General features: G+C 38.6%; 3 protein-coding genes across 3 annotated transcripts; 2 read left to right on the top strand and 1 right to left on the bottom strand.

The window, feature by feature from the left end:
- Positions 1-6,362: 6,362 nt before the first annotated feature.
- MED31 (mediator complex subunit 31) lies at positions 6,363-8,333 on the top strand. Its single transcript, XM_053456919.1, has 4 exons — positions 6,363-6,459; positions 6,708-6,782; positions 7,119-7,215; positions 8,018-8,333. The coding sequence occupies exons 1-4, from the start codon at positions 6,435-6,437 to the stop codon at positions 8,208-8,210; spliced, it is 390 nt and encodes a 129-aa protein (XP_053312894.1). The 5' UTR covers positions 6,363-6,434; the 3' UTR covers positions 8,211-8,333.
- Positions 8,334-9,789: 1,456 nt separating this feature from the next.
- TXNDC17 (thioredoxin domain containing 17) lies at positions 9,790-11,684 on the bottom strand. Its single transcript, XM_053457204.1, has 4 exons — positions 11,453-11,684; positions 11,251-11,332; positions 10,575-10,650; positions 9,790-9,901 (listed from the first exon to the last, which is right to left on the bottom strand). The coding sequence occupies exons 1-4, from the start codon at positions 11,595-11,597 to the stop codon at positions 9,833-9,835; spliced, it is 372 nt and encodes a 123-aa protein (XP_053313179.1). The 5' UTR covers positions 11,598-11,684; the 3' UTR covers positions 9,790-9,832.
- Positions 11,685-12,182: 498 nt separating this feature from the next.
- On the top strand, positions 12,183-26,625 carry KIAA0753 (KIAA0753 ortholog). Its single transcript, XM_053457199.1, has 17 exons — positions 12,183-12,385; positions 12,946-13,085; positions 14,166-14,742; positions 15,123-15,229; positions 15,401-15,457; positions 15,820-16,041; positions 17,156-17,363; positions 17,940-18,136; positions 18,981-19,147; positions 19,250-19,372; positions 21,094-21,183; positions 21,602-21,668; positions 23,912-24,046; positions 24,848-24,923; positions 25,000-25,120; positions 25,898-26,110; positions 26,279-26,625. Exons 2-17 carry the CDS (start codon positions 12,966-12,968, stop codon positions 26,400-26,402), a joined length of 2,604 nt encoding a protein of 867 aa, XP_053313174.1. The 5' UTR covers positions 12,183-12,385; positions 12,946-12,965; the 3' UTR covers positions 26,403-26,625.
- The last annotated feature ends 618 nt before the right edge of the window (positions 26,626-27,243 follow it).

Below are 27,243 nucleotides of genomic sequence, written 5' to 3'. Positions count from 1 at the left end.
AGGAGGTCTTGGGAATTATGGGCAGGTTTTGTTAATATTCAAGGTGTGGACCTGTTGGATGCCAAAATTGAAACGGCTTTAGCTTTTGTCCTGGATTTAATAAAGAAGGGGTTTTCACGGTCATTTATTGATAGGTGTATAATAGGTTATCTTTTTTCTTTAAGTTATTGGGTAAGCAGCATATGTTTAAAGACTTCTTGTCAAAGCAGATTCTGAAAGGTTATGGTTGTAGGAAACAAACACAGGACTCTAGGAGGCCGTTATATGATTTGTTACATGATTTAATTGGAGTTTTGAATAATATCTGTTGGAACAAATTTGAAGCCTGCCTATTTAAAAGGGCTTTCGTTATTGCTTTCTTTGGATCCTTTTGCGTTGGTAAAAAAATAAATGTTTCAATGTGGATGTTGAGTTATCCAGAATTGTGGGATCATGTCAGCCCTCTTTGCAGGAAAAACCGACCAGGGTTGGCTCTTCATAAGACAGTAAAATGTTACAAGCATACAGGAGAAGTTGCAGAACTCATCTAGTTTTCATAAATAATCCTTACCATGGCTTTGACTTGGTAGATAACATGTAAGACAAATATTACATTATGCTATTCGGAACACTATATGTATTGATTAATTTGATTTTTTACAGGTTAATAAAATTACAAACAAACTGGGCGGTGAGGGTAGGAAAGTCTGTAGGACAGAAAATCGATAAATTAACACAAGTTAACAAGCAGTTCCCCTAATATCTAGCACTTCCAGTGCTGAACTTCCCGGATAGCATAATACATTCTGTACCCTCTACACACCCTGTACCCTGCACAGAAATACATGTATAAATAAACTCATGAACATCGTAAGGTTTGAGATTTCCTAAAAATCCTTTCATGCACATCATGTGGGTCTTATCAGTTATACATAGAAAACATTCTGACACACTAAGATCCAAAATAAACATAGTGGCGTACGTTTGATCCTGGAAAAATACTGCAACAAATCCAATTGAGCAATAATATGGAACACGTTCATAACATTTGTGTTGCATTTGAAAGGAATTATGGAAATTGTAGTATCATTGATGTAAAGAGAACCTGATTTTTTAATTGAAATAAATGTCATAAAATGAATATATTGGTAGAATTAGGATTATGGCTATGACCTAAAGTCTCATACCCAAACTTCTTCTAGAAGTGACCATGCATACAATGTTTATAGAACATTAAAGGATGTATACACTGAACAGTACAGTACAGTATATCTCTAAAGCAACGAAAGTGTAATACAATGTCTGTACACCACGGAACCAGATTCCATTGCTAGGATCAACATGATTATTTGTACATCATAAAAGAAAATTCCTATGAAAATATACTTTGGTGTGACTTTGCCTCCTCAAACCGGGCTGATCCTTTATGGCAATGCTAATGAAGTCTGTTCCCCTATAGACCTTCAAAGTCAGAGTGATTCTATTGTTTACCACAAGGCATTATGATAATGATTCAGGGCGTTTGTCTAGTCGACAATGACAGAAAATATACATATGCAGCTGCCTGAAAACATGATATTATGCAAAACCTAGGCCTATTTTAAGAAAGAAACCAGCACAATCTTTAATAATAAAAATATAGACACATAGCATTCATCCCATCTAGTCTGCCCATTTATGTCTATGCTACGAGTAATAAAATGGTAGGAGCTTTGTGAAACAGGGAGAAGAGGATGGATATAATTTCATGACAGGACATTGATGAGATTATGCTAGTTGTACCGTGTCTGTGTCTCATTACTGTGTCAGACCACTCTATTGGGCAACCAGGCTTGATGCGCCTCCGCTCAGTGCGTCTGCTGGGAAGATCAGCCCATTAACACTACTTCCTATATAGTATCTCTTCCCTCTCTTCTGATGGAGAGCGCATAGCCTGGGACTGTGACCCTGCTTGAGGTAGGTTCAGGGCTCGGCTCAGGGCACTAACCTAGGTCAGGCTTCTGGCTGCTCCTCACATGCACCATCGTATAAAGAGAAAGAAGAAAATTCATTTATCTGTTCTGTTTGCTTTAAATGACTTTTCCGTAAGAAATTTTATTTGAACTTTTACCTTGAAAAATCAGTGTAACCACATGAAACAGTAGATGCTACATAAATATATATAAAGCACTTAAGTGATTATATACTTGTGTCATTTAGTAGTCTTGATTTGAACAGACTGGCGTGTTTGTGAAACAAACACAATACTACACAACAAATTAAAGACGGTGTTAAAGATAAGTACATAGTATGCTTGGAACCCAGGCCACATGATGTATGAGAAATGTTCTGGTACGGCCTTGAACAGGAAACAGGAACATATAATCAGTCTAAATGCACAAATACTAAATCTGGTTATTTTTCATAAAGGCAGATTGACTAAATCATTGAATATACATATGTACAGTTAGCAAGAAAGTATTCATCGTCTGAGGTTAGGCAAAAAATAGTAATTGCTAACACCAAAAAAGCTTCATGGTCACATAGAGGCACAAATGCTTCTTTACAGTAATTTCAGCCACAAAATGCTGGCTGAAGTTAGACTCGGCTGTTTCGCCGGAGTCATATAATATAGATTTTTAATAAGAGATTTATATGGCTTATTTTGTGGTATTAAATTTTATGTTATGGTACGAGCATATTTTGTACAATCTTTGAAAAGTATGGTTTCATATCTTGCCACAGCAAACCATGGGGCAGTGGGAAGCTGAAATGTGCCGACTACACTGGGGCTTAAAGTGTCAGCAAAATGGGGTAAAAAAAGTCATTTTATTCTTTGGTAGCCTTCCAAACTAGTGCACACATTTCTATACACTCATACCTCCCAGATGAAAAATCTGGACTGGCATGGGGGAAAATATTTTCCCTTGAGAATTGGTGAGTTATGTTACATATATTCACCATTAATGTTAAAGGACACAGCACATGAATTCAAGAATACTGTACTTTAACATGGTCACTTAATTTTTCTTTCTCTTTAAAAAGATGAATTGAACTTAAAAAGAGGTATTTCAAAATTAAGTCTACAGTGCCATGGGAATGACTTTTTGTAATGTAATGTTTATACCTGAATAGAGTCTGAGGCTTAGTTTAACTGGCCTCCTGGGACACTAGGTACATTTCTGATGGGCCAATGGCTGTTACAGATATTGCTGCTCCAGTGACAGGGTGTCCCTGCCAGCAGCGCTCTTTGGCATTGGTGTGGAAAACGGACAGACTGGACTCAGCATCCATGTATAGTAGCTTTTACAGGGGCACAGTACAGGGCACAGGAAGGGTTAGAACAATTTAAGCATTTTAAACACAAAATTAATTTAAAAACCAGGAGTCACACTACCAATGGAACAGATCATGGTTGTCTCTGATCTGAATAAGTAGACAGTTTGAAGATTGAACCGTGTGCATCCGTCTGGATGGAATTTACTGCGTTCAGGTCAGTGGAGAATGATGTACGCTATTCAGGATGTGCAGCCGTGCAGATGGAAATTCTAGGCTGAGATGAGCGGAGGCTTATGGCACAAGTTTCCATTGTATGTTATTAGCCATTGTGCCGCCATTTACGTAGGACAGGGTGCACGAGTAGAATAGTTCTACATATTTAACTTACCATATTATTTACTGACATTTTGCTAGCTTATACTGCATTATGAAGTATTTTAAAGAAGGTATATTAATCCTACCCCAATTAAAAGCACACAAACAGTCTGTTTGTGGTCACTTTCTGAGATATTTAATAACACTTCGATACAAAGATTACATGTCCCATGTGCTTGTGACACACAAACATGCATTTGACCTCTTCTTCCTAACTGGCTGAACATTTTGTATTGCATCAGTTATTTGTAAGCTGTTGTCAGGCTCATCGTATCTCAGCCCTTACTGGATGTTGGAGTCCAGGGCACAGGAGTGTAAGAACGCACACACAGTGATAGACACACTTCACAAATGAGACAAAAGCCAAATGTTTGAATATATTAAACAAAGCAGATACATATCACCATAGGTAGCAGAGTAGGAGGCATATCAAGTATACAGACTGCTGGGGAGTACGAAGTTAGAATAGTCCAGGTAAGAATCAAAAAGTGTCTGGGATGGGTAGCAAACAAACTTTGGGCAAATCCAATAGGTAGTGCAGGTCAAAAAGGTACAGGCAGGCAGGCAGGCAAAATGGCAAATCCAAGAGACAGACCTGTCATGACCTATAGCTCCAAAGTATCTTAATGAACTCACACCTCTGTCACCGAGAGGCAGGGATATAAGCCTGTTGATAAAGTCAGGTGTGGAAATGACATAGGCTTCAGGTGAGGGAGGCATAGATATAGCAAAACCAACACAGCTGAACATAAATACACAGAACCAGACAAGACATACATGGTACAGGACGCCACAAAGGCAAGGAACACGGGATGGAATGAGGAGCCGAGATCCTCAGACGCTTCTCCTTTAAGCAAGGATAGGATATCTCAAACGGGACATGGGGAGAGGAGAGAGGAACCGAGATCCTCAGATGAATAAAGGAAAGAAGGCAAATGTACATAAAATACAGACACACAAACAAAACAGCAAACTGTGGAGAGGAGATCAACTCCAGGCAGACCTCTTAAAGGGGCGGCCACGCCTGGAACTTTGCAGGGCTGGGGCCGAATCCTGACAGCTGTTTTGGTAGAAAATTGGGAAATGTGATTTAGATATGCGCATCATTAATGGCATCCTTAGAAGTTATGTTGAAATATTTTAATAAATATATTTTAAATCAGCTAAACATTTTTGGAACATTCTAACAATACACAGATTTCGTGACTTCCAAAACCACAGATGAAGAAGCGCAGCATAGCACTGATACAATAAAAATGTTCCCAATCATTTTTTCACGCTTTACCTCTGTAAGCTCAAAAAGTACATTCAGCAAAATAACAAAAACTATTTATTTAAAACATCTAAGCCTTTCTACTAAATCACGTTGTGCAAGAGTTTTTACCATCAGTACATATTCCCATCAGAACACATTCAAAGGCCAAAGGTTACTTAAATGACTTGTGAATTAAAGTTACACATAACAATAGCATGAAAACTGTTATGTAGTGTTATCGTTCCGATACTTCGAATTGGATAAAACTAATTGCGCAAATGACCAAAATCGCATACATTTGCATTAATTTCATTAATGTAAAAGCTGAAGTTCCTTTATGCCTTTCATAATTTTCCTTTGTAAAACATTCAGTTAAACTACAAGCCCCTCCCCTTTCTTTGCAATTGTACATATAATGATGCCCCCGCCATCATATACACTTTAATCCATATAATAACTCAATATTTAACACTTAACACCCCCTCCCGTACTCATTTAATAAGAACCACTCGGTCTGCCCATTTTTCCTGTTGTAAGACTCGGATCTTAATCAGTCCCTGATCTTGTTTTAGATTCCGTATAGCTTTATGTAGTATCTTCCACCCTCTCAGTAAAGTAAAACTTCCTTACATGACATCTACACCTCGGACCCTATAGTTTTAGACTATGACCTCTTGTTCTAACATTTCTCCTCCTTTGAACTAAACTTCCCTACTGTACTTTGTATTGAAATGTTTCTATGACATCTCCCATGCCATCAGATATATCCTTTAAGCCATTCCTCCTGAACTATTTTAGTCTTTCAGGATATTTTTTATTCTCCAAATATCCCTTTTTTTAATCTCTCCAATGTGCCAATATCCTTCTGGAGATGGGGTCTCCAGAGCTGTACGCGATACACAGATCTGTAAAGCAGCAGAACCACCTCCCTCTTCCTGCTACCAGTGCCTCCATTTACTAAACACAGCCCTCTGCTTTTGTTTGGATTTATTGCTTTTCTATAAGTAATTAAAATTAATTGTTCCGAAGCCCCTTTCTTCTTTTGTGACTGACAGAGCAGCATCCTTTTTATGCCACTTTTGCAGAGGTGTTCTTTTAAAGGGGGTAGTTAAGAGTAATTTGAATTAAGTTTCTAATTATAGCTGGAGAAATCCTTGAAGCAAACACTCATATCTGACAAAAAAACAGGTAGATCATAAGGATAGAATAGATCCTATATGCGGACAAATTCCATGGTTCTATGTCTGAGTAAAAAATGGCTGCGCTGCCCTCTGCTGGTTATTATTTTCCAGCAGGCGATGTGTGTTTTAGTGCCCCAAAACACCTTTATTCGACTACAGGATAGCAACGCGCGAATCCAATAACATAATCAACTGCCTTCATCGCAAATAATGAGTTTCAAAAAAAAAAAAACTCTCAACACAAATTCCGCTAGCTTTCAAAACGAGGCTTGAACCGCATCTCCAAAGCCCCACCTACTTTTTGCGGCTTCCGCTTAATATTGCCGATGGATTTTCATTGGTTCCGCTAATTTGGGCGACTGGAGCCTTCCGGCTTGATTAGCAGAATGGCGGCACCGGCCATGGAGACAGGTAAATGGCTTTTTTGACGGTGTTCGTCCGTTTTACGCATCTTTTACTTTAACGTACGTAGAAGACGCCTGATGAAATGATTACCCTTCCAATATCATTCATTTCGGTATAGGTGTACGTAAAGCCTCCAGTTGGATTGTACGTTTCATTTCTTTAGAAGCCGTCAATGAGGAAGCCTTTTCTGATCCTAGAATACTATTTCACCCACAACTTACTGAATTTAACCCTTTCTGTGTTTACATTTGCAGATGAACAGTCACGGATACGATTCCAGTTGGAGTTGGAATTTGTTCAATGTCTGGCAAACCCGAACTACCTAAATTGTGAGAACCGGAAGGGGAATTATCTCCTAAACCTTATTCCAAATAGATTATAGCTATGATTTATGTGACTTTGTAGAGAAAAAAATAAATTATAATATAACAGTGGGTCCAGTTATATATACAGTGTTCCTGTGCTCCAGCATACAGGCACCCTATGGTTGAGCAGCCTTTTAGCCCTTACAAAGGAGTGACATCATATCCATCTATATGTAAATAAAGAAGTTACCGGTATAAACAGACTTATGACCTAGTCGATTGTTAAATATATATCTCTGCAGGACTTGCTCTGAATATAATGAAACCATACAGCCTTCTAACACTCTTATATTTCTATAGTTCTAGCACAAAGAGGATACTTCAAAGACAAATCATTTGTGAATTACTTGAAGTACTTACTGTACTGGAAGGATCCAGACTATGCCAAATACTTGAAGTAAGTACAGCAGGAAAGTCATTAGCTTCATGAATGATCTCTAACATAAAATAAGCATCCAATACCGAACAGTCATAAATATAAAGTCAAAATAACATGTCGCATGTTGTAGATTTAATTCAGTTTGTGTCCTTTAGATTTACTTTGTAGCCATACTAATGAGATGAGAAGTGGCTTTAACATACTAAGCAGTGCTTATTCATATGTGAAAAGAAGTTTCATATAACTTATTGTTTGTGGAAATGAAGATTACCAGTATCCCAGCCTTGGTTATTCTTCTCCTTTAGACTTCAGTTTCATTATTTTCAGTTAGTATACAGGTTTCTAGTGGTAATCACAATCGCATAAAACATAGTGCGTAGTTATGGATAGTAGACAACCTGGGGTCTTTCACCGAGAGCTTTTAGGCTCTTGTTATGCAACCATTTGGCCCCTTTGCTAAAGGTAGCCATTATTATTTTATTTCAAATAATATAACAAAGGTCTGGTCCACCTGCTTTTGTGGATTAGAACCTCCATTACATTCATCATCAGCATGAAAGGAGGATCGGAGATGTTTTTCCAAAGTAAAAACTCCCTTCCATCTAGTATGTGCTTTCACACTTGAAAGGCTTTTAAGAGGCCATCATTTAATATTTTTATTTAAGTGTGGACCTGTCGGTCACAACCATCAGTGGTGAAGAAGGATTGTCCTTAAACATTGGCATTGCTGTACTGGTCTTGCCTCAAAAGATATTTCTGAAATTGCTCATCTCCGTCCATTTTGTTCTAAATTTCTCACCCCACTTTTCTGCCCTTCCAGGTACCCGCAGTGCTTGCACATGTTGGAATTGCTGCAGTACGAACACTTCCGCAAGGAGCTAGTGAATGCCCAGTGTGCCAAATTCATAGACGAGCAGCAGATTTTGCATTGGCAGCACTACTCCCGCAAGCGCATGAGACTACAGCAGGCCCTGACCGAACAGCAACAGCAGAACAACACTATTGGAAAATGATGTTCACACTTAATGTGTCTGTCTAGTCAAAATATATTGCCAGATATCAAGTAACTTATGGACAATATGGTTACTTGCCTTATTACTTGCCTCACCAACTACAGATGCAGAACCTGGTTAAAGTAAAGTGCACTTTGCACCAGGCAACACAATGGCTGTCTGCTTGTCAATCGGTCATTCCTTGTCTACACATTTCGGTGAAAAGATAAATCGGACCGGAGACATTTTGGTCAGTGTAATGACGTACCTTTTAGATGAGCACAGAGGATCATAGCTGATTTATACTGGATGTAACTCCAAGGAACAGTTGTTACTAATAGCACCGGCGTACGGTCTGCACTGTCTATTCCTCTGCGTTTGTTCGTCTTAAAATAGCATTACTAACACATCAATAGACAAAACTCATCCTAGATCTGAGCAGCGTTGAATGCTTCTCTGTCCACTGAGTTCTTTGACATTCTTCTATACCAGCAATGGGTCTGTTTTGTGTAACGAGTTCTGTTAGAAGAAATCTACCTTCAAGGTGTATATTTATTATGAAATAAACATGTTTCAGAATTAAATGTTGTTTGGTGTTTTTGAATCTATGCACGCTTGAGCGATTACATGCATCGCACGATCACCCTTCTGAAGCACCGGTTTTTCTATTAAGTTACATTTCCTATGCTATAAATAAATAGTAGCATTCACATGTTTTCTTTTCTTTATTCTGCATTGCAATCGTACATTTATTTTTCGCCATAATGAAAAGCTGTTAGATTGACTACTTAGTGTCACGTTACATGTTCAATAAAATGTTTTCAGTTACCTTGTATTGGGAAAAAATAGGCCGAGGCGCATTACTGGATATTTTAAATCAAACATTGTTTATTTGATCATTTAGTCATTATAAATCATCTAGAAAACGGAGTGGTATTAGCGCCTCCACCGCAAAGTGCTCTTATTTGTCACTCACAGAACTAAAGAGTTTAATGCGTGCACAAGAATAGAAAGGTATAATAGCATACCAACTGAATATACTTTGGAATTTTACAGGAATGGAACAAAATGAGTGTTTTCCGTCAGTTACCTCTACCACTTTGCATGCATTAAAATGGAACGGGGTTCATGCAAAATGGGTGATTGAAGGTCTCCTTTAACTAGTTAAGTATGGCCATAGACCTGCTGAATTGCACAGAATACAAGGGTAAATATGATGTAAGTTTTCCAACATTACTATTTCTGAACATTGACTTTTTAAGTGCAGCTTTCTAACAATTTAAGTCAATTACAAAATTACAGTATAACTTTTCCCACGGAAACTTTGATTCCTCCTGTTTTAAAGCCGATCTTCTTTCTGTGTCATGTCTTAAGAGTTCCACAAGAGTGATATTGTAAATTTAGTTTATGTATGGTAAATAGTTTATCAACTGCGATAAAGTAAAACAAAATCAACAATCGTATAAACAATTATTTTCACGGTCTGTTTGGACCCCTGAAGCCATGGATCCTAAAACCTTATTTTGCGGGGGCACACTATTCCGTATGAATCTTGTTCTCTCTGGGTTTGTAGAGGAAATGAATATTAAAATAGACTTGCTTTCTTGTTTCCATAGGCACAATATGCACATTTCTCACACTATTTAGTCTTCAGAAAACAACATTTGCACCAGATCAGCCTTAAGACATTGCTCTTCTACTAGCTTCTGGCTCTGAAAAAGGAAAGCATTCAGGGTTACAAGCGTTTAAACTACAGCCGTTCGCTATATAATTAAATAATGTAGATACTCAACTTCTCAGGATAATTCCACGAATGCTAATTTACAAGACCATTCATCACTAATTAAGAGAGTCTCCTAAATAAACCATAGAACTGTAATTCCCTAAAGGGAACTGTGGCCGCTGTAGTCTTTAGCCGAGTGTGCTTTGTGTTTGTTAATTGGTGTAATAGTTCACATCATGAGAGCTAATAACCTGCGTATAAATCTTGCAGAACATTATCAAATGAGTTTCCCGTCCTGAGGTTCTCTCTCTTTGCCTCGTCCACCCTTAAAATTTAAATTGGAGCATGCATTGCTTAGTTATCCGAGAAAGGAAATAAGACTCATTTAAGTCCTCTCTCGGCTGCCTCTGTTAAAAGCAATAAGCATCGGTATGTAATCTTTGTGCACATGCTTAGAGAGCACACCAACCACATGTATATCAGCAACAGTAGTTAAAAATGGCATTTGTGTAATTGGCGGCGCTGCTTCTCCCATTGACTGAAATGGGACTTATACTTTGCAAGCGCAAGAAGCGTTGCTTTCAGCAGAGCCGTCTAAGGGGGAGACAGTCAGTGCAACTTGAGGCATTTTAAACATACAAGCATCGTATGTTAGAGCTCACCGTGCCACATTTGAGGAGAGTCGGAACACCCGTCAGCTTGAGGTTTTGTTTGAATTCATTGTTTGGGTCTTTCCAGCTAAAAGAAAAACAGAGATGGACAGTAAAGACTTGGCTGATCATCAACGAGAGATCCACTTCTAATTAGTTTGCAGCAAAGACTGTAGGGGCAGATTTCCTGCTAGGCACACAAAGCATGAAGTACAACATGTATAGCCAGGGACAAAAAGAGTTAGTTGTATTGCTATTCAAAGAGTTTGTTGTATTGTTATTCAAAGAGTTTGAATTATTATTTTACTACAACGAGACATTGGATGGCTGTTCATAGTTCAATCGGTGAGATTTCTTGAAAGTTACGTTACTGATTAAGCTGCAAGCTCCTCTGAGCAGAGCCCTCGCCTCGTCTGTTATGTCCTGTTTACTCATTGTACAGCGCCACTGAATATGATGGCGTTATACAATTCAATAAATAACAAAAAACACAGATTATGCAGGACCAGCTCAGACCTTTTTGCTGAAGCACTTGCAAGAGGTAGAAAACGATCACTCAAATGGGACGCTTGGCTGTCATACACATTCAACTTCATATGATGGCTGGCGTGTCCCTTTAATCGAGTTGCTACTGTACAGTTTGGTAACAAATATTGTTGCATTATTGCAATCTACTAAGCTGACTTACTATGCTCGCTCTCCAACTTGGCAGTATATGAACACCGAATCGTCAGGTAGATTCTCCAATTCGCCGAACACAATCGGCTCAGCTAAGACAGATCAACAGAAGTGATGGTTAATTAATCATACAATTTGCTCTTGTCCCCACTGCCTACAATCACAGAAACGTTATCCTACACTGCTTGGGAAAGCAGATGAGGATTCAGTACCTTTCACACAGTCTGGGCACCAGCTCTTTCCATCTGCATTCTTACTCCCAGAAAAATAAGCAAACACTGTCTTCCCCTTGTGTTTCTCCACTTCCTGGCAGTATTCCTCATACCCCTGGACTTTAACTTCTTTGTAGGGAGACATATTTCTGCTAACCAGTAATTCAGTAAACACTACTGCCCAAACTTCCTGTTCTGCAGACAGCAATCGAGCACACTCAGCACATGCACTATCCGCTTCCTGCTCCAGCTCTTAAAGGGACAGTCAATGTAATAGTTTTTTTTTTTTACAGCCCTGTATTTATTGTTGCCTTAATATATTTGAACGTAATTCTGGCGACTCATACCCTACAGAAATCCGCCTTTTCTATTTCTACTAAACAAACTTCGCACAATGGAGCATATACAGTATAATGGAAAAAAGATACCGTCCTCGTAAATTCTGAACCCAGAGAAGAAATAAATGGAATAATCGCGGCCATTTTAGGTTAGGGCAAAACCCTCACGAGCATTACTCGTGCAAGAAAGACAATGGTGAGGTGGAAACTATTTCCCGCCTATTGCCGTGAATGTTTATGTCTTGTGTAATTGTGGCAATTCATAGAATTTTGGTTATCATAGTGTTACATTCCAGTATCAAAGATGTCAGCCGAGGCTGCATGTCCCGTCATTCCGCGCCAGCTGTAGCGCCCCTGAGGCGTAGCTGGGGTTTCGAAGTTTGGTTAGTGCGGCGATCCGTACAATGCTTTTCAGATAACCGGTTGTCATAGCGCCGCTTTAAACCGTTGGGTAATTGTTTTTGTTAGATTTGTAATTTGAAGATCGAGAAAGTTTTTAAAGAGGAAATCGTTACAGAGGCGATGCGTCGGACAGTGTTAAGCCTGCTGGAATAATCATCCTAACTAATGTGTGAAAACGCAAAGCAATTATAAGGTAAACAAAACCTCCTCTATTATCGTGACATTATCGTGTCATGGAGCGGTGGAATATATTATTTACTGCAGTGACATTTGTATTTTTAAAGTATTATATATAAAATACATTTTACTGACTGTGATGTGAGCCACTGGCGCAGAATGTTCTTAGTTGGCCCTGTATAATGTATTATTTATCACCCTTCACATCAGACTTGCCAATGTTGGCTGTTCATAATGAACAGAGGACAGAGATGGGGCGGAAACCACAACACTCTTGTTACATCTCCCTTTAGTGAATAAAACCTTATGATACATCCACAGAAACAGCAGAACATTGGTTTATAAACGTGAATGTGTAAATAGAACACAGATATTCAGTTACACAAACAATGTATAGTCCAAGGCCTGTCTGTAACCCACACCTCCTAGGCTAAAATGTCCCTCTTAAATGAGACGCGTGCTAAAATGTTATACTATGGGGATTGTCACGGTAATAGATTACAATTAATGTTGAGGCATATGGAAATTGTACTGCATACAGTGAGGTGTAATTAATGCCATGTTGTTGTTATACAGGTTCCTCTTAAAGTCAGAAGATGGCTTCGGATGGTCAACACCAGCTAAAGACCACGCAGACGTTCCTAAGTGGCACGAGCGCTGCCCACTATTTACCACACAGAGTGCAGCCTGCTATATACCACACAAAGGGAAATCAGGTTGGTTATAAGGCAACAAAAATAAGTCTCTCCCTCTTCCGTTCCTCGCTCGCGCTCTCCCTCTTCCGTTCCTCGCTCGCGCTCTCCCTCTTCCGTTCCTCGCTCGCGCTCTCCCTCTTCCGTTCCTCGCTCGCGCTCTCCCTCTTCCTTTCCTCGCTCGCACTCTCCCTCTTCCTTTCCTCGCTCGCGCTCTCCCTCTTCGTTTCCTCGCTCGCGCTCTTCGTTTCCTCGCTCGCGCTCTCCCTCTTCGTTTCCTCGCTCGCGCTCTCCCTCTTCGTTTCCTCGCTCGCGCTCTCCCCCTTCCTCGCTCGCGCTCTCCCCCTTCCTCGCTCGCGCTCTCCTCGCTCGCGCTCTCCCCGTTCCTCGCTCGCGCTCTCCCCGTTCCTCGCTCGCGCTCTCCCCGTTCCTCGCTCGGGCTCTCCCTCTTTCATTCCTCGCTCTGTTTAGTGATTAAAAATAGTGTTCTCGCCTCAGAAGCAAGAGTAGGAAAGCTTTGCAGACGAGCCAAGTCTTTTCTAATTAATGAAACCTTATAGGTACATCATGCTGAAGTACGCTTCTTATAAACATTCCTCAATGAGGAGGGACACTAATTTCAAATGAGGAGAAATGTTACAACAAAATGTAATAATCTAAACGGTTTAGTGGTAATGTAAGGACTTTTCTTTACTAAAGGGTAGTAGGTAAGTGAAAGAGCCTCCCAGCGAAAGTGGTAGAAACTAAAACACAGAGTGAATTTAAACATGGATGGGATAGGCATAAAGCTATTTTGGATCTAAGACAAAACTAAGGTCTTAGTCTATACCAGGAAAAATGCCACCAGGTTCTATTTTCAAATGTTTATTCAGAGTTCTTCAGTGTCCTCACTCATTGAACTATGCATTATACAGGGTTAGCTTAGTGCTTCTTGATAGAGAGACCTGTTGCCTTTAATAATGTTGGCCTTTAATAATGAATAGTGATGCAAGGGGGGCCAAACCACAACTCTCCATTAAGTCTCTAAACTCAAATGATATTTAGTCATGACTTGATTATATTTGAAATGATTGAAATTGAGACAGTTGTTGTTATTCTTTGTAGCTGCAGTTTAAGCGAGGTGTTCCAACTCATCCGTCTAACTTGGCCACCCACTTTTCAAATCCTTCGCCGATTGTTATAGAGAAGCTCGGTGCAAACCTGAAGAAAGTAGGCAGTTCCGATGAAGACGATCCTTCAAGACGTTCCAGTCCTTCGATTTCCTTCTCTGTAATATCGGAAGAACGCCTGAACCTAGCTGTCTGGCTCGCTAAGAGAGATTTGAAAAGAAAACATTTGGTGGAAAAGCAGGAGGTTATACAAAGTTTACCGGAACATGAAGGTCCAGCCCAACCTTTAAAACCTGATTTGAAAGCAAAACGGCACATCCCTAAGGATAAAAATAAAGTTTTAAAGGCTGTAAAACCAGAAGTGACTAAGTCAGGTGCCCGAGTCTATGTATATACATCAGATAAAAATGGGAACTACCCACGTATGTCGGACTCTCCGCCGACCCATGAGACAGGGTCCGGAAGTAGGACAATCCCAGAAACTGCACCTGAGCCAAGTGGCCTGGAGGTGAAGCGACTGCAGAAAGAGATGTGTACCTACATGCAAAAAATAGAAGAACTGGCACACAAAGGTAAACGAGGACGTTTCCGAAATAGTTTCCACTTCTTACATGTCTTTAAATGTTTCAGATCTTTTAAGGTTGAGAACTTTACCCTAAAAAAATATTCTTTTGCCTTTTTTAATGATTGTATGCCAAGTAAAGTTTTCTAAAGGATTTATTCACTACATCCTCACTGATTTCATTCTGCATTATAAAGGGCCAGCCCTGACAAGCTGCTTCTTTAGTAGAGACCTGGGTCCTGTGCTGATCTATCTGCATTATACACCGCCAGCTATGCAACTGTTACCGAGGTTGGCCCTTCATAAATCACGGCCATTATGTTGAAACCACAGCTCCCCTGTAGAGACGCCGGATTGTACCTGCTATACAGAATTATGTCTCTGTTTTAGGACACGCCGGGGAGATCTTGGATCCTGATGAACAAGCCAGAGGCCGGATTCGCCAGAAGGAAAGAGCAGCACATTCAGCTAGAACACTTTATGTTCTGCAGCAACAGGTAAATAATCTGACCACTCGCCGCTGTGAAGCAGTTTATTGGGTTCTCTCTGTGAAACGCACTGAGCTCGTTGTTTTGTTGTACCCTTGTCATCTTTAAAGGTCACATTGGCCTTTTGCACAGATGCTTGCTTATCTGTTTCCCTCGTTTTAACCCCATTGATCTCTACAGGTAAAAGAATTACAGGAAGAACTAGATCAACCACAGAAAATCAAGCACACCAAAAAAGTAAGAAGGAAAATGATTCAAACTGCTACATACATTTTTTTCCCGTTCAGTTTGGTCTTGACTGGTTTCTTTTTTTCCGTCCGTTTACGTATAGTGTGACCAGTTTTACTAGGGCTGTATAAAAACAGTATTCTCTGCAGTGAACTATATGAAGAGGGCAGTCTGGCCAAGTGAATGCTTTTAAAAACCTTTACGGAATCTCTAGCTAATGATGACGGGTATTGCAGTCTAGTTGAGTTGTTTACACCTTGGGTAGATTAACCATTTTCTGCCCGTATGTCTTGCTCTTTAATTATCTCATATTACACCCACATGGGTTATAAGGCTTGCATGGCCAACTTACGTTGTAACTGTCTTGTCAGTCCCGAACTATGTCCAGGCTGGCAGCCGTCTACAGAGGAGCCATTCGGGCTTTGCAGCTGTTTGTCACTCAGCTGAGTGAGCGAGGGGAGCAGCAGGTTCCAGCTCTTTATAAAGAATTGGTGCATGTCGTCCGCCAGCTGACGCTCTGCACCGCCAAGGTGGAAACGGGCAGCGACCCCGCGGCATCAAGCACCATCTTTTCCATCCTCCAGCAAGCTGAGGTAGCAATGGCTTTCTAGCTCTGTAACACATCCTTGGGGTACTGATGAATGCATAAGCATTCCAAATGTATTGGCTGTGTAAACAGATTTTTGACCCCTGAATTTAAGATTCCTGAGAATTTTTAAAAGCCAAAATGTAGTGGGAATAAAATTCACGATCCAATGATTAATTGATGTATTTAAAAGTAAGTCCCGTTAATACAATGTTTAAGTCAATATTCATTTAAAAGACCACAATATCTCTTTATTTTTTAGTTTAGTTCAGTTAGTTTTTTTTAGTTGTAGAAATTGTAAGATATGAATTCAGTTCTATAATACTTGGAAGCTCAAAACTTTTTCTCCTTGGCTCTTAAATGAATATAAAGACTTGCGTCAGTTACTGCCTTCAGGAGACCGGTATAATTCAGGAAAGCTTTATTTTTTTTTATTGTCTGGCTCTTTGCTGTGTATTGACATCTTTTGTAATCCTTTTAAAATGTCTGATATTCGCTGAGGGCAGCACTTGACATCTTTTTCTCTGCCTCTCCAACATTTTTCATCTACTAAATCAATTATCTGGGTCAGAGTTGGTACATCTTGGCTTGTCAGATTAAGGCAAATATATTGGCAGGTTATATACCTCTTGACCCTCACAGTAACGATTAAGCTCTTCTAAGATATAGAGAGCCAGCTTAAACCTCCATAAATTAACAATAATTAAATAAACATTTTTTATGTATTTTAAAAGAATACTTATACTTTTCAGTATTATGTTTAATGGATCTGGGCTGTTGCCAGGGTATTTTTAAATTCTAGTTCAATGGTTCCCACTTAGCACTCAAGGCACACTGTGGTGTGGGTTTAGTGATTACCATGTTCTGTTCTAACAAGTAGATTAAAAAGAAACCTGAACCATCGGTGTACCATGAGGATTGGGTTATTATTATAGAGATTACAGTTTTGTACATTGAATTTAAGTCAACACAATGCGTCTTCTCCAAAAGTCTATCTTTAAATGAAAAAAAATGCATTATTTAACTTTAATGATAGCTTTAGTATACTAGAGCAAACATTGAAGCCATATACATAAAATTTGTGTTTATACACAAAGTGACTTGCCTAAATATTTATCCAGGACCTTGATCTCCTTCTTGAGCACAAAGTGTCCTCCTATGGTAGAAGAGCATCTCCAAAGAAGGTTGCAAGCAGATCCCCATCTGCTGAAAAGAGAGATGACGAGCTACCCTCTAGACCTCCCGTTAAAGAGAAGAAAGGTCCACCTCCGATCTTCAAGCAGCGGCTGCCTCTGGAGAAGTCAGAAGTCCGGAAACAGCCTGTGTTCGGTAGATATGCTGTCAAACTTTGCTAGGATATGAGAAGCCCCTTTTATGTTAAAAACGGACCATTTGTTTTGTTCCCAATGTTTTGGGAGTAACTGTCTGTCTCATGCATGCAATTTGCCATAATGTAGCTGTATTATCTTATGTATAGCTGTACGTTGTGGCTATTTATATATTTTATATGCACACGATAATCAGAATTGCCATTCTATGCAGGGTGTTAAATGTAATCGAGTAATGATCATTTTAAAAAGGTAGTAAAAGGCTTTCAACAGAAGATGTCCAAGCGATGTTCTGAATAGCATCAGGTAGCAATTATGGTGATTTAGACAGCTGTAACCTAGACTTCACCTTTTGTTATAATAGTGGTTAAATGCCTCCATGTTTTGGTGTGAGGTCTATCTAATAAATCATAATATTGGAGTTAGTCTAGTTGGCGTCTTGTTTTTAATTTGGGATGCTCTTCATTTTAGATCTCACTGGAGAACCGAACTTTGTAGTGTCTTGAATCAAAAATAATACAGCTTGTTACTATATTTGCTATGTCTTATTGCTTCTTTATTCTTTACACCTTTATAGACAACACTCCTGAATCTTTGACTACAGGGACCCAGACTGAGCCGATACATGTAGAGGACCCACCTACGCCAGAAAGGAGAGCAGCCCTTAGATCTGGGCTGGAGGCCTTAATACAAGCGGGGGGTCTAAAAGGCATTCCCAGGGTAGGCACAGGACACGACAGACGCAAAGGAGTGCTACAATCTCATAAACCCCAGGTAACCAATATAGCATTGATAACTAAACTTCACCCGCTTATGAATACAATGACATTTATATTATCCATACAGGTAGCATGTTAATATACTTAACGACTCCATGTTAGACGTGTACACTCAGCCAGCATGTCCAAGTACATTGTGGGTGTATGACTGTGGTCATGACTGTTTATTGAATCGCTTTTACTGGTAAAAAAAAACAAAACAAACTAAGATCCAAATGCTATTTTTATTGAATTTAGCTGTGTTTTTGTATTAGTTTTTGTTTGTGTTTAGTTTAATGTTATATACCGATCACCAGCCACCTGGATCTCACTGCTGTAAAGTGGAAGCTGCAAAAGTCTAGCTGTCTGCCGGCTGTCAAGCTTAATATATTTTCCCAGACTTTAATTAAACAGAATTGGACCTTTTTAGCCGTAACCATTATTTAGCTGTTCTATGTTAATTAATGCAGCATATGTCATTTTCTTACGAATATTGTGCTTCCCTTACATTAAGTGTAGCAAATGCCAATGATACTCTATTGTATGAGACACCATATTACCTTTTAAAGGTTTAATTACATTAAAAAGAAACTGAGAGAAGCTTTGTGTTCAGTTTCTATAGCAGCAACCTACCGGCCTGGTTTGTCTTAAATGTTTGCAGTTAAGCCAACAAAGTGCGGCAGAATATTACTTCATTTTAAGTGTTTGAATATCCAATAGTACTAGGAATGAGGTTTCTAATACTGCATTTAAGGGAAGAAGACAGCTGTAATCTCATTGTAAAACTCATGAACTTTACAGGTTGACCACAGAGCCAGGCAAGTCAAAATTCTAATTGTTTGTACGTTAACTCTTGTCAGAGATTCCGCCAGCCATCCCAACCTCGAAGAACGGAACCATATCAGGGAGCACATTTTCAAAAGAAAACAGTGGCATTTGCACTGAAAGAGAATCATCCACCTGTCAAGGAGAAGAGGACTCCATGGTTACCTCCCAATAAAACTTCTCCCCCGGCATCCCCGAAAAAGTAAATCATATTTGTACTTGGAACCTCTTTAATCCATAAATGATGGTCTGTTTGTAGTCTTCAAGCAATCTTTTTTTTTTTTTTATTTATTTTTTTACACAGGATTCATGTGAGGAAAGAAGATAAGAGATTGAACCGTTCTCCAACAAAAAATTTGGATAATGATAATATACTCACAATTAATCAACCTGAGAAAGAAGATGCTATTGCCAAAGAAGCTGTCAGGTCTGTCATCAAAGGGCCTGCAATAGGAAACCATATATATATATATATATATATATTTTTTTTTTTTGTTTTTTTTCTTTCTTCAATTAGTGAAATTTAGACACAGAGCAACAACATATCATTTTTATAGATATTTACTAACACTGACAACACAGCCTCGCAGACACAGAGCCGTGATTGGTCCCGTGATTCATAGCAGACCCGGATCCCATTGTATGCTTCTTCAGCTTGAGCTCTCCAGGCCACCCCTATCCCTTGTTGCCCGTGTGCAAGACACCCACCATCATTTTAATGACATGCATCAGCTAGTATCTAATATTGTGTATTTTAAGATTGGACAGATCAAATCCCAGAAGAAATACAGTAGCTATAGATCCAATTACTTTCCTGCTGGCACACACATTTTATTTATGTTGCCCTTATTTTTATTGATCTCTTTTTGGATATGTCTGTCCGGTTGTCCAAAATTATGTCTCCTCTGTTGGATGCTTCTTTATTCTACATGAATTTGCTCATCCTTGGCTTGAGAATAATTTAGAACCTTGTTGAAATTCATTGATTTGGATTCCCACTCCATCTACTTCTTTTTTTTTCACTTTTTTTTGCCAATCTGGTTGTTATTCAAATATGACAAAGAATTTACTTTCTCTAAGTAATTTTGCTAATGTCAATGGCAGACAATATAGTCTTGAAATTCCAGCGAAGGCTTTCTTAAAACAGTAAATGCAGTACTTTTAAACTCATGCTAAAATGCTCAAAAAAAGAATATCACAATTTGTTAATTGAACCCCTTTTGTGATTAATAACACCATGAAAACAAAGTCCCTACAAGACCAAAGACATACTGGTAAAAATGGTCCCACACCGTGGTGATCTTTGGGTCACAGCTGTTGTTGACTGCTTTATGGCTGCTTCTATGCCTATACCTAAGACCCACTTTTTGTTTTTTAAAAATACACTTTTTTTTTTTTAACCCGACTAAATAAAAACCTAAAAAAATTGTAGAAAACGTAAAATAAATGAAAATTGTATAGGATTTTGGGGTGGTTAATCATATTTTTAGGTATTTTTTTCCCCCTTTTATACTAGTTATATATTCGTTTAATTAAAATACCTATAAAACTATACCTATAAAACTGCATTTACAAAATGTTTCTGGTAAAAAGAAAAAATATAAATATTAAAAATGTCTTGCATATGAGAATGGTTTTAAAGAAAAAGTCCTACTTGTCCCAATATATATATATATATATATATATATATATATATATATATATATATATATATATATATATATATATATATATATATATATATATATATATATAATATTACAGTATGCCAAATGAGAAAGAGAGAAATAATTGTTGAAGAAAGACATAGCAAGAACTTGGCAATTCCTCAAGTCCTTAAGGGATTAATTTAGTAACTATAAAAAAGACAACAGATGTTAAAATATATTAACCATAGCCCCAGAAGGGGTTTGAGCGTTATCCAAAAGCAAATCTATTTTTTGGAGTTTGTGAGTGAACATGTTCAGTGTCAAAACAGGGATGCTATATTCTAAAGCCTCCCATTAGAGACTTTAACCGTAACAGAAGAGGTACTTAAGTGCTAGGAACCACCAGCCAAGTGGAGATTCACTTGTTGGTTTAGTCACCAATGTCTGTGTGATCGTACTTGTGATTTAATGGATATTTCCATTCTTTATTCCTTTCCAGGTTGGCTTGGCTGGACGCAGAAACGGCAAGAAGAATACAAGAGTTGGATAATCTGTACAGGGAAGAAATGTCCCGCTTGCAAAATGTTCGGTAGGTTTTATCTAAACCCTTACCTGAAGACAAGTAGTTAAATTAATTTTTAGTTCACATGCCCGTGCTCAAGATAGGATATCGTAAATTTGTGGTCTGTTTGCTGCCCTCAGGCCCTGGAGTATTGAACCACGTTTCTTCCTTATAAAACACTCTTATCTTCTTCTCCTCACCTAATTCAAGTTTTGCATGATGGAAAAATGTAAGAGCAAGCTGTGCTGCAAAAGCTGACAAATTGGATCAGTCACCGGCAAAGTTTTGGTTGCTATGGTAGTCGCATTGGAATTGCTCTTTATATATAACCCCGAAGCCATCTTTTCCTTACTTTTTTTCTTGCTTTTAAAAATAAGTCAGTTGGTGATTTTGCAGTGGTTATGAGCTATGCAATTTATATTTCCAGTTTCCTTTAATTTTTCAGAAAATTCAGAGAACAACTTCTTCAAGCGAGTGATTTATCAAAAGCAGATAATACACAAAGACAGCGAGTAAGTTACACAAACTTTGGCGATTAAGGCATCTGTTCTGGTTTCGTTATTAAGCATGGCTTTTTATATCTATAATATAATATTAGTAGTAGCATATAGATATATATATTGTTCGTTTTTAGGCAGCGGGTTTTGTTCCCTGTCAAATCGGTTTGTATGAAAATCGAGGGCATTTTTAATTCAGGAACAAAATTTCACTTTCTCTCTCACGCTCTCCAAAGTGTTTCCTTACCTTCTCTGCCTATCCCTTCTGCATCTTCTATCTTCTCTTTTATCTTCATCCGCATCTCCGCAGACATAACCTGGCTCCAACTTCTGCCAAAATTATGGTGCTTCCGGTGACGTCCTCTCGCCCGATCCTCCAATCAGGTGGGAGGATGTCATTAAAAGTGCCACAAATTTGCAGAATTTCACCTTAGGGCCAAATTGTGCAGGTGATGCCTGCAGAGATGCGGACAAAGATAGAAGATAAAAGATGAGAGAGAAGACATAAGTTAAAGAACAGGGAGATTCAGAAGTGGTCAGCAGAGAAGGTAGAGGAAGGTAGCTTGAGTGAGTGAGTGAGTGTGAGTGAAAGGGCCCACACATTCTGGACAAGAGTTCTGAGCTTTTTGCTTTGTTTTCGTTTGCTCGGCGAGACCTCGTTTCGTTGCTTTGCACGAATCACCGAATTTCCCAGAATTTGGTAAATTTACAATTAGGGCTGCAACAACTAATCGATATAATCGATAATGAAATTCGTTGGCAACGAATTTCATTATCGATTAGTTGAATCGATTATTATCGATTATAAAATGAGGGTTTTTTCAGAGCAAACGCTCTGAAAAATCCCCCTCATTATATAATCCGTTTAGTCTGACTCACCGTCTCACAGCAGCAGCTCCTACTTACTCCCCCTCCCTGTAATCACTGTGACAACTGGCCCCGCCCCTTCCTTCTCCAGGCCAGAACCACATGGCTGTGACACTCATCTAACTGTAAGTATATGTATATATATATATAATGTGTATGTGTGTGTATATATATATATATATATATATATATATATATATATATATATATATATATATATATAATGTGTGTGTATATATATATATATATATATATATATATATGTGTATATATGTATGTAATACATATATATATATATATTTGGGCTACTGAAAGTTAGGGGAGGTGGGGGTTAATTTAGGGGCAGTTAAGGTTAGTGGGGTGTTTAGGGTTAATTTAGGGGCATATCTGGGGGTAGAGAAGTGGCATGTCTGGGAGGCAGGGTGGCATGTCTGGGGAGGATGGAGTGAGGTATCAGGGGATATAAGGCGTATCAGGCACAGTGGCAGATGTGGGAGGCAGCGTGGAGTGGCAGATGTGGGAGGCATTGTGGAGTGGCAGATGTGGGAGGCAGCATGGCGTGGCATATGTGGGGAGGGCAGGGTGGCATGTCTGGGGAGGATGGAGTGGTGTTTCAGGGGGTATAAGGCGTATCAGGCACAGTGGCATGTGGGGGGTAGAGTGGAGTGGCAGATGTGGGAGGCAGCGTGGAGTGGCAGATGTGGGAGGCAGCGTGGCGTGGCAGATGTGGGAGGCAGCGTGGCGTGGCAGATGTGGGAGGCAGCGTGGAGTGGCAGATGTGGGAGGCAGCGTGGAGTGGCAGATGTGGGAGGCAGCGTGGAGTGGCAGATGTGGGAGGCAGCGTGGCATATGTGGGGGGGCAGCATGGCATGTCTGGGAGGCAGCGTAGCAAGCCTGGGCTCAAATGTGCATATATTGGGGGGCTGGTTGGGAAATAAAGACAAGAAATGTATTATCAAAGTTTTTTTATTCTGCTGTTTGTATTTAACATCATTTGTTTAGTAAATTATTTTAAATAAATGAAAAATTTACATTAATTTTTTTATCCGATTAATCGATTAATCGAAAAAATAATCGGCCAACTAATCGATTATTAAAATAATCGTTAGTTGCAGCCCTATTTACAATTCACATGCTCAAGTCTAACCATCATGTCTAACCTAATAATCATGTCATATATGTCCTTGTAGAAGGGCCTAGTTAATGAATGGAGCTGAACTACAAATATCAAAACGTGAGAAAGCTAGAATGAGATTTGCGTTTGATAGAAGCATTTCACTCTTAAAGTAATAATTACTAAAATCACAGCGATAATGGTCGATAGCCACATATAGGGAAACATTTATTTAAACAGTTATTTAACACATTTCTTTTTGTCCAATCTTCTATAGACATTCAACAAGGCGGATCTGCCTGAGAACGTAATAAATAAAGGTTCACTTGAAACAGGCCAGTGTTCAAGAGAGGATTCAGGGATCCAAGATGTTGACCTAGAGGCCATGATTCAGAGGATAGAAGAAATAGAGGTGAGACACCAGCATGTATATATCTATCAGTGTAAAAGACGGTCACAGTACATATTGCCTTGAAGGAGAACTCCCACCAAGTTTTGTTTTTATCAGTTTTGGATTAAACCTGAGTTTTTAAAAGTATGTTTTTGTTGTTGCTGCTGTTTTAATTTGTGCATAATACAATGATCTCTGCATATGACCCATCGTATATCTGTTATCTTAACCCAAGCTCCAACGCAAACACCCGGACTGTGTGTCACACTGCCTTACAACAGAAGGCTCAGTCTTAATTACCCATACTGTGACTAATAAAAGTCTATGGAGGGACAGATGCCATTAGTATTGCTATAAAGAATCCGCTAAGAGTGGTTATTGATCAGGGAAAGTCATCCAAAATATAATGAGTCATAAAAAATAGGAGCCTCCTAATCTATATATCTATATAATTCTATATATAAACTGTTTCTACAAACAACATTTACATTTATGATTGCTACACACGAGCCAAAGAAGATGTATATGATTTTATTTAGGTTATTTAAATCTATATATTGCATATATTTCCCAAATGCTTTATCTCATCTGAGCTACAGAATTAATATATCAAACAATGTTTTGTGGTTAAGATTGTTTTTGTGGCATTGAAATGGAAATATGTGGGAGAACATTTGGGCCACATCTGATATACAACCAAAAAAATACATTTTAGTGCAATTTGTGTGTACGTCTCAATCTCGATGTGCTTTTTTTTTTGCTGACCATTGATTATAAATCCAGTGATCGCTTCTTTTTTAATTGACTTATTTTGTTCTCCAGAAATTCCAAGAAATTGTTCAGAGACGTAACCATGCTACATACGCAGATCCTGAATTCTGGGCCCAGGAAGAAAAAGGTTTGTAATTCTCAGTAAAACACTAAATTGATTATGATCTAAAAGCAATTTTAAATTGCATTATGCGTTCCTTCAGATCGAACGAGTGCTGGCAAAGAAACAATCCCTCGCTCTCCTCATCCAATTATGATCACCAAGCCCACGGGTCAGAGGGAACCAGTTGTGGACATATTTTTGGAGGAACCCTTTGAGGGAGAGTAAGTAACCAGAGATTTAAAAATGCACGCAGCAGACATCCTGTGCTCCATTAGAAAGAGTTCAGTGTAGTTTAAACAGTGTAGAGAGACATTTTAAACAGGACATCTATTTTATATTGGACCTTGTTATATCGTTATGTTAATCAATTTGCCCTTACACCATTATTTCTTTAATGCAGGAAAAAGCGGGCAGACTAGGTGGGCCAAAAGGTTCTTATCGATCATCCAATTCTATGTTTGTTGGGTTTTCTATTTTATTATTTGTTGAGTTAATATAGTGCCGTCACAATCCACAGAGCTGTACAATGGGATTCTGTGAAATCAAAGCCTATCTTGTAATCTTCACTTTTAATGAGTGTAGCAGTGATCTGTAAAAGCTGTGAGACAGTAACTCACCACAATGGTTTGCCTTTATTACATTTATAAATCAATCATGGCAAGTGGCATGATGATCAGTGTATGTAGAAAACGTGGTTTCTAAGTAGATAATCAGGCAAATTTACCAACATGGCTGGTGTCCATTTGGTAAGAGAAACTGTGATAGGCAAGAGTTTGTGTAAGCGGTACCGATCTTTCTGAAAACAGTAAAATAAAAAGCATATATATTTAATCAGGCAGTCACTTGTCAAGTGACTTGATGTTTTAACGAGTGTTTATCGTGAGCTCCATGCAGACGTTTATGATTTTCTGTTTTACTGTTTTACTTCGCTTAAACAAAGTTTTTTTTTTTTTAAACTGCTGTCAAACGTAACATTGTTCTGGTGATGCCTCTTCAAGTTCACTACAAGTAAGCAAGGAAGAGTTGGCCAGAAGCTCGCCACTTGTTTTGCCTGAGCGGCCAACCGTAAAACCGAAAGGCCTGATCGAGATCTCTGTCCCGACACAAATGCTGCAAAATATCAAAAACTATCATGACTCGTATGAATGTCGCCTCCGACGGACATCTGACTCGAAAGAGGGAAGCTTCAACTCGCGTTACATCTTCGAGAGGTACGTTAAACACTATAGACCGTCACCTGTAAAACTGTATATTACCCAGCATGCATTTGTCCTCTTCTTAACACAGGGTTATGATTCTTTTATTCATTTTTACTTTTTTTATTTAATATTTTTAATATCATTATGGCTGAGTGACTTAAGTTTCTCGTTTATATACAGTATGGCAGATGACCTCTTGGAAGAAGCACTGAACGAGGTAGCTGCAGAATATCTGGACCTATGTGATAGTTACGCTGATGCTCTATATACCTCTGAATTCTTGGAGCCTCTTAAAACAAGCTGATATGTTTATTGAATTGCTTTGCAAATGCAAATTTTAGCTCTTTTTTTATATTTTTGATACTTTTTTAGATTTGAAGTTTCTATGTTGATCATATTTGTCTATTATATTGCTTGAAGTAATCCGTTTTGAGGCCTTAAACTAAATTCTAGTAACTTATCACAAAATGTGTTTTTGGTTAATGCTGTAATTACAAAGCGTTTTAAATAAACAATTATTTATTTCAGTCACTTGGTTAATTTATATGTTTATTACACAAATCACTGCTTTTTTTTTTTTTCTTAGTTTTTTCTTTTCTCATATAGAAAACAAAAATACACTGACCTCGGTGTGGTATTTCACTTCTATACAAGGCTGGGGTGATCATTATCTAACCTGTATGTGACACTTAGACTATGTATCCTTGAATTGCTTTACTAAGGCTATATAATATATGCAGTATTCCCCAGTCTGCCAACAAAGGGTTAAATTTCAATATTTAATTAAGGGAAAATCATATAACCATATAAACACTCGGGAAAGGATAAAACCACCTTGACGTAAAAAAGCATGTATCAAAATGCACGGATGTTTTAACCCTTTCAGTGGCCAGTACATATGTGACGTGGTAGACAAAGTGGACCCTAGGAGCCAACATCATATTGCCTACATGGCCATGAACGGTCCCACCTATGCAATTGCTACACTCTATTGTTAAGAGCGTATAAAGAGGGTTAAAATGAAGACTGCCTTGCAAGATTTATAAAGTATATTAAATTTAAAAAAATAAAAGGCGATATACACAGAATAGGTGTCTTCTGGTATGATTGATCTAGTTCAAAATTTGCAGTAAGGCTTCTTGGCA

Source organism: Spea bombifrons, chromosome 2 (assembly GCF_027358695.1).
Source record: "Spea bombifrons isolate aSpeBom1 chromosome 2, aSpeBom1.2.pri, whole genome shotgun sequence".
NCBI lineage: Eukaryota > Metazoa > Chordata > Amphibia > Anura > Pelobatidae > Spea > Spea bombifrons.
This window is presented reverse-complemented; position numbering and strand designations above follow the sequence as displayed.

Coding starts and splice junctions, on each gene's coding strand:
- TXNDC17 (XM_053457204.1), bottom strand. CDS start 11,597: ATGTCTCCCTACAAAGAAGTTAAAGTCCAGGGGTATGAGGAATACTGC. Junction 11,333..11,452: donor GTGCCCAGACTGTGTGAAAG/GTACTGAATCCT, acceptor GATCTGTCTTAG/CTGAGCCGATTGTGTTCGGC. Junction 9,902..10,574: donor CTCTCCTCAAATGTGGCACG/GTGAGCTCTAAC, acceptor TTCCTTTTTCAG/AGCCAGAAGCTAGTAGAAGA.
- KIAA0753 (XM_053457199.1), top strand. CDS start 12,966: ATGGCTTCGGATGGTCAACACCAGCTAAAGACCACGCAGACGTTCCTA. Junction 15,230..15,400: donor TTTATGTTCTGCAGCAACAG/GTAAATAATCTG, acceptor TGATCTCTACAG/GTAAAAGAATTACAGGAAGA. Junction 19,373..21,093: donor ATTGCCAAAGAAGCTGTCAG/GTCTGTCATCAA, acceptor ATTCCTTTCCAG/GTTGGCTTGGCTGGACGCAG.
- MED31 (XM_053456919.1), top strand. CDS start 6,435: ATGGCGGCACCGGCCATGGAGACAG. Junction 6,460..6,707: donor GGCACCGGCCATGGAGACAG/GTAAATGGCTTT, acceptor TTACATTTGCAG/ATGAACAGTCACGGATACGA. Junction 6,783..7,118: donor AAACCCGAACTACCTAAATT/GTGAGAACCGGA, acceptor ATATTTCTATAG/TTCTAGCACAAAGAGGATAC.